The sequence below is a fragment of the Rhamphochromis sp. 'chilingali' genome (assembly GCF_963969265.1).
Source record: "Rhamphochromis sp. 'chilingali' genome assembly, chromosome: 7".
In the NCBI taxonomy this organism is placed as follows: domain Eukaryota; kingdom Metazoa; phylum Chordata; class Actinopteri; order Cichliformes; family Cichlidae; genus Rhamphochromis; species Rhamphochromis sp. 'chilingali'.
Genome location: NC_137934.1, coordinates 25,011,249 through 25,021,518, shown reverse-complemented (window position 1 = coordinate 25,021,518; position 10,270 = coordinate 25,011,249). Strand labels below are relative to the sequence as shown.

General features: G+C 41.8%; 1 protein-coding gene across 2 annotated transcripts; it reads left to right on the top strand.

Moving 5' to 3' along the window:
• The first annotated feature begins 130 nt into the window (after positions 1-130).
• On the top strand, positions 131-7,897 carry ovch1 (ovochymase 1). Of its 2 annotated transcripts, XM_080886541.1 has the most exons (13): positions 131-278; positions 497-592; positions 1,565-1,748; positions 3,300-3,375; positions 3,795-3,984; positions 4,066-4,205; positions 4,337-4,487; positions 4,564-4,605; positions 4,751-4,970; positions 5,078-5,235; positions 5,322-5,420; positions 5,562-5,695; positions 6,765-7,897. In XM_080886541.1, exons 1-13 carry the CDS (start codon positions 239-241, stop codon positions 6,924-6,926), a joined length of 1,692 nt encoding a protein of 563 aa, XP_080742667.1. In that variant the 5' UTR covers positions 131-238; the 3' UTR covers positions 6,927-7,897. The 2 variants fall into 2 exon arrangements, with proteins under 2 accessions (XP_080742667.1, XP_080742666.1); XM_080886540.1 differs by having other exon boundaries at positions 131-592.
• The last annotated feature ends 2,373 nt before the right edge of the window (positions 7,898-10,270 follow it).

Here is a 10,270-nt window from a genome sequence, read left to right as displayed (position 1 = left end):
CAGCAGTACCAGTCTTCTAATGCAAGTGGGTCCGAACTGAAATCCTCAGTGGAAAAGGGACAACACAGACACTGGAGGACTCACCTGTCTCCCACCTGTTGTCACACTGAATGCTGCAGATTGACAGTGGAGGGAGGGGTCTCGTACAGGTGTGTGCAATCACACAGGTCAGGCTGATGAAGGTGAAGCTCAGCAGCGTGAAGCCTGTAAGTCTTCTGAGGGTGAACGTGAGACAGACATGCTGCTGCTGGTCGTCTGTGTTCTGTCGGTCTACACAGGTGAGACAAGTCTCCCCCCCACCACACACACACACTGCTGGTTTGTGTTTGTGCAGCCTGATCAGTCACCTGCTAGTAGGACTATTTTTGGATGCAGAGTTTACAACTATTATACCTGAGGGTGTCCTCGAGTGTCCTGAAGACACAGCGACTCCAAAACCGTTTTAAATGGTTTTTATGTTTGCTGTGCGTTACAGCTGTTAATATTTTGTTTGCAGCTGGAGGTTCGACACAGATCCAGAATCAGCGGAACCCCACTGTAAATGGAACTGCGCAGGAAAGCTCGCTGTTCTCCGCACGCTTCGGCTTCACAGGTGATCCACGCGTTAACGAGTCCGAGGTTTTTACGTTACACGTGGGAACCCGGTGATTATGGAGTGCCAGGACTGCCATAATGAATTAATTAAATACACCATTAAATAATTAATTAAATGTGTGAATAATTAATTAAACTGTGAAATACATGAATATTTAATTAAATGTGTCAATAATTAATTAATTAAATGTGTCAATAATTAATGTGTCAATAATTAATAAATTAAACGTGTCAATAATTAATTAATTAAATATGTCAATAATTAATTAAATGTGTCAATGATTAATCAATTACATGTGTCATAACTATTTATTTATTTAATTAATTCCAATTTTAATTAATTATTGCCACATTTAATTAATTATTTAATGGTGTATTTAATTAATTCATTATGGCAGTCCTGGCGCTCCATGGGTGATATGAAAGATGCTCAGTAAAATGAGAAATAAAATGACCTCATGAAAAGAAAAGAAAATATATATATATATATATATATATATATATATATATATATATATATATATATATATTAAAAAACAAGTTTCTTTTACAAATATTTTTATTTTGTTATCGTTATAGGCTTGTAATAGTATTAAAATGGAAATATTTTAGTTTTTGAAGAGGAAGAATCATACGCATATGATTTAAACATTTTTTTAAAATGCTTTTTTAAAGATAATTTAGAAATGTTACTTTTAAAGTATGTAAGTTTGTATTAAAACAGTAAAATCCTGTGAAACCCTGCCAGATCTTCACTGACAAATAAAAATGTTTCATGTTTTTAAATTGGTGCTGAAAATATTTTAACTCTTTATATGTTGTACCATGCTGCCTGTGCTTTTATTTTGAAGTTTCTCCTTAAACCCGTTGGCTTATTTATGTATTTATGGTCATTTTTCTGTAACATTGGCGGTTGAACAGTTTTTATCTGAAATAATTAGCTGAGCTCTCTTCTGACCTCTGCCCTCAGACCTCGCCGGGGTGCGCTCCTTCATGCTGGAGCAGGAGCTGGAAACCCGAATCATCGGGGGTCAGGAGGCCTGGGCTCACTCGTGGCCCTGGCAGGTTTCCCTGCAGCTCGCCTCCATGCCAGCCTGCGGGGGTGCTATCGTCAGCCCGCTGTGGGTCATCTCTGCTGCCCACTGCTTCGTAAGGTCAGAGGTCACGTTTGTTTTGTCGCAGCCTCTGCAGTTGGCTTTTTTTTTTCTTTTTTCTTTTTTCTTTTTTTTTTGTAAATAGTTTAGAATAGTTTGAGATGTTCAGAGAGGGTTCCAGTGTTAGACCTGGTCAGATGGTAGCAGTAGTACATGTAATACATTTAGAGCGTTTTTGGCTCAGAACAACCTTCTCTGACACCAGGACAGATCCAGGATCAGGTTTATCACCTCTGTGTTTGACGTGGTAATCTGCAGCACAGGGGTGCTACAGGGCACGGTTCTCTCACCCTTCCTGTTTAGCCTGTATACTTCGGACTTCTGTTATAATTTGGACCATTGCCACCAACAGAATTTCTCAGATGATACAGCCATCAACGGATGCATATCATACAGGAATGATCAGGAATAGATGAGGGTCATCACTGACTTTGTTGGCTGGTATGAGACCAACGCACTCCAAATCAACGCCAGCAAGACAAAGGAGATGGTCATAGACTTCAGGAGGAAGTAAACCCCTACAAACACTGGTTAACATCCAAGGAGAAGACACTGAGATTGTGGACTTTTACAAGTACCTGGTTGTTCACCTCAGCAATAAACTGGCCTGGACTAAAAATACAAATGTCCTGTATAAGCAGGGCCAGAGTCAACGCCACCTGCTGAGGAGACTGAGGTCCTTCGGAGTCTGCAGGACTCTGTTAAGGACATTCTATGACACTGTGGTAGCATCTGCCTTTTTCTATGCAGTGGCCTGCTGGGGAGCGGATGCATGGACAGGAGCAGGACTGACAAACTGGTGTGGAGGTCTTATTCTGTGCTGGGATGTCCTCTGGAGCCAGTGGGCAAGAGGAGGATCTTAGTAAAGCTGACATTCATCATGAACAACCAACATCTCCCTCTACATGAGTCTGTGAGTGTGCTGAGCAGCTCCTTTAGTCAGAGACTGAAACACCCTCGCTGCAGGAAGGAGCGCTTTCGCAGATCATTCATCCCAACAGCAGTTTGACTCTAACTCCTCAATCACAATGTCATGAGTCACTGGACATTGTGGACATCTACGGTCACAACTCATGCATAATGTACCTTTACATGTATGGACATGTGCAGGTGTATGTGTATGTATACATATGTATATTTAGTGTGTACTTGTCTATACTCATAGATATCTATTACTTAGTAATAGATATGGTAGAATAGTGAAATTTATGTCTTGCATATTTCCACAACCCTCTATCCATAATCACATACTGTGTGTGCCGTTATAGTGTATTATTTTACTTATTTTGTATTTATTGTGTTTTATTTGTATTTTTTGTGTTTTTCTTCTGATATCTGTACCTGAGCTGAGGAAATGCACAAATTTCCCTGCTGTGGGATCAATACAGTCTTATCTTATATCTTATCTTACTGAGTACACATCAAACTAAGTCAGCAACTTTATTTATATGGTATAATAGTAACAGTCACCCCGAGGTGTTTTATGTTGGAATGTAAAGACTGTACAATAATACATCAGTACTAAGTATTATGTCATGACTTGTGTTACAGGCATAATAAAGTATCCTTGTGGATGGTTCTTGCTGGAAAACATGACCTGGATAAAGCTGAGGAGCCTCAGGAGCAGGTCAGGCACTGAACTGTAAACTCTGTTTGTCATCAAAAACGTCAGCTGAAGGCTGATCAGTCGAGCAGCATTGCAGACAGCAGTGACTCTGTGTCCAGGGTTTAGAACAAAACTTAAAATGTGGGTCATACCATCATGTGCTAACACACTGCACAAGGATTTTTGTCACTTTGCAAAAACAGCAGTAATAACCTAAGACATTGACTGCATAGCTTATGATGTTTTAAGGAGGAATAATAATATGATTGCTTTTCATTGTCATTTATTGTTGGGTTGCTGAGGAGCCTCGGTCTGTGGATATCTGGGTGGGATCGGAGTTAGGCTCCAGGCTGTGTTCTCTTGGTTCTTTGTCTGTGCTACCTCCAAGGAACCAATCGTCCTGATGTGAAATGAGAAAATGTTCCCATCTCTCTGCTTAGCTGGTGGGAGTCTCCATGATCTTCATTCATCACAGCTACAACACTGAGTCTAAAGAGAGCGACATTGCTCTGGTGAAGCTGGAGAAACCACTGGAGTTCAACCACTTCGTCAGACCCATCGACATCTGGATGACGCCGCTGCCTCTGCTCATGAAATGCACCATCACTGGCTGGGGCTCCACCCGAGAGAGTGAGGAAATGTTTGCTGTACACAGGAAGCTGGGGTTCTTCAGGTGTGATCTGAGCCTTTGTGTTCTTTCTCCATCACCAGATGGCCCTCGAGTCAACAGACTGCAGGAAGTGAATGTGACCATCCTGCCCTCGGATACCTGCAACCAGTACTACCTAGGCAGGATCAGGCCCTCCATGTTTTGTGCTGGGAAGGATGAAGGGGGACTGGATGCCTGTCAGGTACAAGCTGAACATCTGTGCAGCCTGAAAACAAGGAATGTTCATCATGTGGACCAGGAAACCTCAGTCAGCATGTATCTGGAGAGTATTGAGAAACTCGTGTGGTGTCTGTGTTCCTGTATGTGTGTCAGGGGGACTCTGGAGGTCCTCTGTCCTGCTTCACAGGCACCAGGTATGAGCTGGCAGGTTTGGTGAGTTGGGGGGTGGGTTGTGGTCGTGCCAAAAGACCTGGAGTGTACACCAGAGTGCAGCAGCATGTTCAGTGGATGTCTGACACCATGGGTGAGTTTCAGAGTCCACGACCTTTCTACACCTGCAGCAGGTGGAGTCTGTTCTGAAGGACTTCTTCCATTTCCAGGTGATCAGGCTCAAGTGTCTGAAGATGACCTCATAGAGGAAGGTAAGCTTTTTCTTTTTTCTTTTTCTTTTTTTTTTTTTTTTTTATCACACCATCTTTAAACTGCAACAGAAGATCCACCAGTCAGTGTATCAACATGTAGTTCAGGTGTTTCTATTTTGTCCCTTCCTGCATGTGGGGGTAACAGAGGAGTGCGGTAAGCAGCAGAGCTCCGGCTGTGATCAGACTCCCGGCCTCGCCGAAATCTCGCTGTCCGTGGACGGCGTGTTGTCCGTGGTGAATGTGACTGAGTCCTGCCCCTTCCTCTGGCCCTGGCAGGTCAGCCTACAGTTTAATGGTCGCCACTACTGCAGCGGCGCTCTGATCCACCCCCACTGGGTTATCACCGCCAAACACTGCGGCGTCAGGTAGTCCTGCTACCATTAATACTGGCTCCAGTACTGCAGTGTAATCTGTCACGTGTCAGCTCTGCTAATGTTCCTACTGACGACGACGACTACTACTACTACTGCAGGGCTAAAGAGGATGTGGCAGTTTTGGGGCTTCATGACATTAAGTTCCTGCCAGTTCAAACCATCCTGGTGGACAAAGTCTTTAACCCGCCGCAGAAAACGGGCTTCCCCCCAAAGTCTAACCTGGCACTGCTTCACCTGAGCAGTGCTGCCAGACTTGGTGAGCCTGAACCTTCAGGAGATTTGACTCTGAGAAGTCTTCACTGTGTCTGAGAAATCTTCACTGTGCCCTGACTCTGTCTACAGGTTCTGAAGTGTCTCCAGTTTGTGTCCCTGATGAGGATGATGACCTGGATGACACCTGGTCTTGTATCACAGCTGGCTGGGGAGCAACTAAAGCGAAAGGTAACATCCTCATTCCTCCTGCATAGTGTACAGAACAGGAACAACCAGTAGTTTGGTGTGTGATCAGACTGAGTCATGTGACAGGACTTCAGACCTGTGTATCCTGATCGTACTTTACACTGACCCTTCTTAATTTGGTAGAGGGTGTTGATCCAGACCGGCTGCATCACGCTGGGCTCACACTCGTCAACGCAACCTCCTGCAGGCAGAAATGGGGAGGCTTCGTCACTGACTCTCACATCTGTTCACATCCTGCAGGCTCCACATCCTGTATGGTAACTAAACCCGACATCGGTTTGGTGTTCCTTTCAAAGCACAGCTGTCCGGCACAACTTCATCTACTGCACACAGCAGTGGATACCATTAATGTTCAGTGTTGGTGGGAGCTGTTTTGACCACCTGTAAAGCTATTAATACAGGATGGATATCCATCCATGTAATTTATCAGTGAAACATCCTCTTCCCTTAAAGATGCATCACTGAACACAAGCTTTGTGAAGAAAGAGAAATGACATCACTGAGGTGCTTTAGGTGATTTCAGGTTGTGGATTTTCCATTTTAAACATTTATCAGGGAGGATAAACAAATTTTTATTTTTTAAATCCTAAAGCTATTTTGATGATCTGGACACTCCTCATTGTTAGGGACTGTGATCGACTCTAAACTCCACGATCTCATGTCCAGTCTGTGGTGCCTCTCTGTAATCATAAGCTGTTCTTTAACTCTTTACAAAAGTTGCTTGGGTTTTACCTTAATCAGTGTTTCTTCCAGAAGGAAATGTTCCAAGTCTGAGGTTCATGAGCCTGTAGCTCCAGCTGGGTCCATAAGTACTTGAACAATAGCATAAATATAAGAACAATTTCTCAAATTTATAAAAATCCCCGTTGACTACTTGCTGTGTTTCCTCCTCGTGATGCTGTGCAGGTCTTTACTTCAGCACTTTCAGATGCTTTCTGGCTCTCTGCCTTCAGTTTGGTATTTAATGCCCAACTGAGGGTCTAGTTTGCTGCTTCATTATCAATAAATGTTCATCATTCATATTTTGTGTCTTGGCTGTGAAGGTTAGGCCTGCTGAGTATAAAAATGTCTGTATTTCATAAACAGTTACTGTAATATTTTGTTAAACCTCTTGATTTAGAGCTAAAAGTCTTCACTTCAATGTTGATTAACAAAAACATTGTCCAAATATTTATGGACCCAACATGGCTGACGTGGAAGACCTTCAGCCCTCGTGTGTGTGTGTGTGTGTGTGTGTGTGTGTGTGTGTGTGTGTGTGTGTGTGTGTGTGTGTGTGTGTGTGTGTGTTGATAACCATCAGGAGAAACTCACTCTTTGTCTCTGCAGGGAGACGCTGGAGCACCACTCTTCTGTCAGAAATATGGCACCTACTTCCTGTTTGGTGTTGCCACATGGGGCAGCTGGCACTGCGACTCAGAGAAGCCAGCCATCTTCACCAGAGTGTCAGATTATCAGTCGTGGATCAGAAAGATGATTTTCAAATTCTGACTGAAAATAAACTCTTTAATCAAGCTGACTTTTACTCTTCATCACACATTCAGTCCAGATGTTCCAGTTTTACATCTGGTTGGTTGGTCAGCCATGGTTCCAAGTTTTAAATTAGATTTTTGTTTTTATTATAAATCTCTTCAATCTGTCAGTTTCGGTCTGTGGAAGCAGATCATTGATCCTTGCTATAAAAAGGATCAGAAACGTTTTCTTTGACACGTCTTTGTTTTTCTTAAATACAGTCGCGTCTTTGAGTCTGAATCTGGATTTGATTTTTTTTTTTAAATGCTGATGCGTTGGACTCTGGAGCAGCTTCATAAACCGGGTTACAGATGCTGCATCATCCTCTTTTCATGCCAACCACAGGCACAGCAGGAAATGCCTTAAATAACACCCAAAACAAAAGCTGCAACTTTGTAGAAAAGACTTGGCTCAAACTCACCAATAAGTCCTTATTAAGTGTTTTAGGGTAATTATAGTAAATGCATGTCTATAAATCCATTATTTTCTGCTGCTTCTCCGGGTCCTTCCATAGTCCAAGCAGACTCCCAGACCTCTTTGTGCCAGCCGCCTCCTCCAACTCTTCTGATGCGAGTAAAATCACCTCATTGACAGGCAAAATAACTACTGAGGTAAAGTGGAGATGAAAAGGGGAAGAAACGGAGGTAGAACAAACTCTGACTTTGAGACGGGCAACTTTGAGTCTTCACTTCATCTGAAGCTATAACTTTATGATATCATATTTGCTTTTTTTTTTGCTTTTTTTTTAAACTGTGTAATTCAAGCTTTTTTCAGAGCTTCTTTTATATGTGTGTAACCAACAACATGAATCAACAGACCAACTCCTGACAGGTTATAATGGTCAAATTAATCAGTTACATCTAAACGTAAAAATAACACATCCACCTCTGAGGATTTAAAGTGAAGATTACCAGCAGTTCTCCATCACTCCACAGGGTGAAGCTGCAACACACTGATAATCATAGAATTTACACTTGATCATAGAAGCAGAGTATGCTGTTTATGTGACTGTAAAGCCAACTTAGCTTTATTTATAGAGCAACAAATCACAACAAGGGGCTTTATAATGTAAAGACAACAGCTATTCCAGTCCAGAGGGGTGCAATAAAATATGCATTTATAAATTAATTTTTAATTGTATTTATTTAATACAGTAATTTATTATTTAACAGTTTAGTTTAAAATTAAAACACTTAAAATGAATGATTAATCCATTAATAAATACTTCAAATCCATGTTGGATTTCACAAAATATTATTAAACTCTCAATAAAAGTCTCATTTCAAAAAACAATTTTTAAATCCCAAATTAGCAAACAGATTTTTTTTAAATTCAATTTAAAAAGAGAAATAAAGATTTATTTAACATGGCAGTTCCACTCATTTTCAAATCCATTTCCCTTTCCTGTTAGCTCACAGACTAGCTATTATATTAAATGGATGGAAATGAAGTTTAGTTATTAATAAAATATATGTAATGAAAACCAAAGCTGAAGTTGATTCAGTTGAGTCTAAAACATGTGACGCTAGAGACACCAGCAACCAGAGTCAATCCAGGGGCCCCAGCAGGGAGCTGTGAGAAATTTCAAACTGCTGACTAAGGGTAAACATAAATTCAGTAAAAAATATAGTTCACGTCAGCAGTAATGATTATGTTTTGTCACTGAAATCAATATTTCTAGAAATTTGGCCAAATTTATTAAAACCTCCCAAACGTGACTATCTAGAGTTGCCCCTTAGAGCCTGCGTCTGCTCCCAGACCAACTAAAAGCAAGCTAGAAACCAGCAAAAATATCACAACTGTATTTCCTTTTTTTATGTTTATATTCTCATGTTTTTATTGCACATCTAGTTCTTCAAATTCAAATTCAAATTTTATTTGTCACGTACACAGTCATACACAGTACGATATGCAGTGAAATGCTTGGACAACTGCTCGTGACCTAAAGAAAACAAAAAAAAAGGAAAAGGCTATGAATAAGATAGGAAATAAATATGAAAAATTAAAAAGGGAAATAAATATGAAAAATTAAAAAGGGTAAATTTTACTAGGAAGGAATAAAATATAAATTAAGGTTAAAAATGAAATAACTGTACAACACAAATTAGAATGAAGGGTAAATTTAACTGGGAAAGAATAAGATAAAATATATAAATTAAAGTTGAAAATAAAATAACTGTACAACAAAATACACAATATAGAACTATATAAGAACGTATGAAGAAATATAAATAAATATATACACAATAACAGCAGCTGTACAAGTATTAACTGGAAATGAAGAATATAATGTCCAGTGTTGTGCAATCCACATTATGTCTTCTGCAGTGCAAATATGCTTAAAGTGATTTAAGTGATGAAGTGAAAACAAAGTCCAGAATGTCCAGTGTGTGTGTAAGAACCATATGTGTGGGTCAGGACTGTGTGGTGGTGTGATTGAGAGACCGTATCGCCTGCGGGAAGAAGCTCCTCCTCAGTCTCTCTGTGTTGGTCTTCAGGGAGCGGAATCGCTTTCCTGACCTCAACAGAGAGAACAGTCTGTTGTTGGGATGGCTGAGATCCTTCACGATCTTCCTGGCCTTGGTCCAGCACCGCCTGCTGTAGATTGAGTGCAGGTCAGGGAGCTCGGAGCGGATGGTGCGCTCAGCTGATCGCACAACCCTCTGTAGAGCTCGTCTGTCCTGCATGGTGCTGTTTCCGAACCAGGTTAAGATGTTTCCCGCCAGGATGCTCTCTATGGTGCACGAGTAAAAGTTCCTGAGCACCTTGGAGGGCAGTTGGAAGTCTCTCAAGCGTCTGAGGTGGTAGAGACGCTGTCGGGCCTTTTTCACCACGGTGTTGATGTGACAGGACCATGACAGGTCCTGCGTGATGTGAACTCCGAGGTATTTGAAGCTGTCCACTCTCTCCACTGGGCACTCGTTGATGACGGGGGTCTGGTAGTTCCTCTCCTGCTTAGTGCTGAAGTCCACTATCAGCTCTTTTGTCTTACTGACGTTTAGAAGGAGGTTGTTCCTCTGGCACCAGTTCTCCAGATTCCTAATCTCCTTCAGGTAGGCCGTCTCGTTGTTATCAGAGATCAGGCCCACCACGACGGTGTCGTCAGCAAACTTGATGATGGTGGTGGAGCTGGTAGTGGCCACACAGTCATATGTGTACAAAGAGTACAGCAGGGGGCTCAGAACACACCCCTGGGGGGCTCCAGTGCTGAGAGTGGTGGAGGCTGAGACATGTCCGCCCATCCTTACTGCCTGTGGTCTGCCAGTTAGGAAGTTGGAGATCCACTGACACATAGATGAGCTGAGTCCCAGATGCTCCAGCTT

Coding starts and splice junctions, on each gene's coding strand:
- ovch1 (XM_080886540.1), top strand. CDS start 370: ATGCAGAGTTTACAACTATTATACCTGAGGGTGTCCTCGAGTGTCCTG. Junction 3,985..4,065: donor CTGGGGCTCCACCCGAGAGA/GTGAGGAAATGT, acceptor CTCCATCACCAG/ATGGCCCTCGAGTCAACAGA. Junction 4,971..5,077: donor GCCAAACACTGCGGCGTCAG/GTAGTCCTGCTA, acceptor CTACTACTGCAG/GGCTAAAGAGGATGTGGCAG.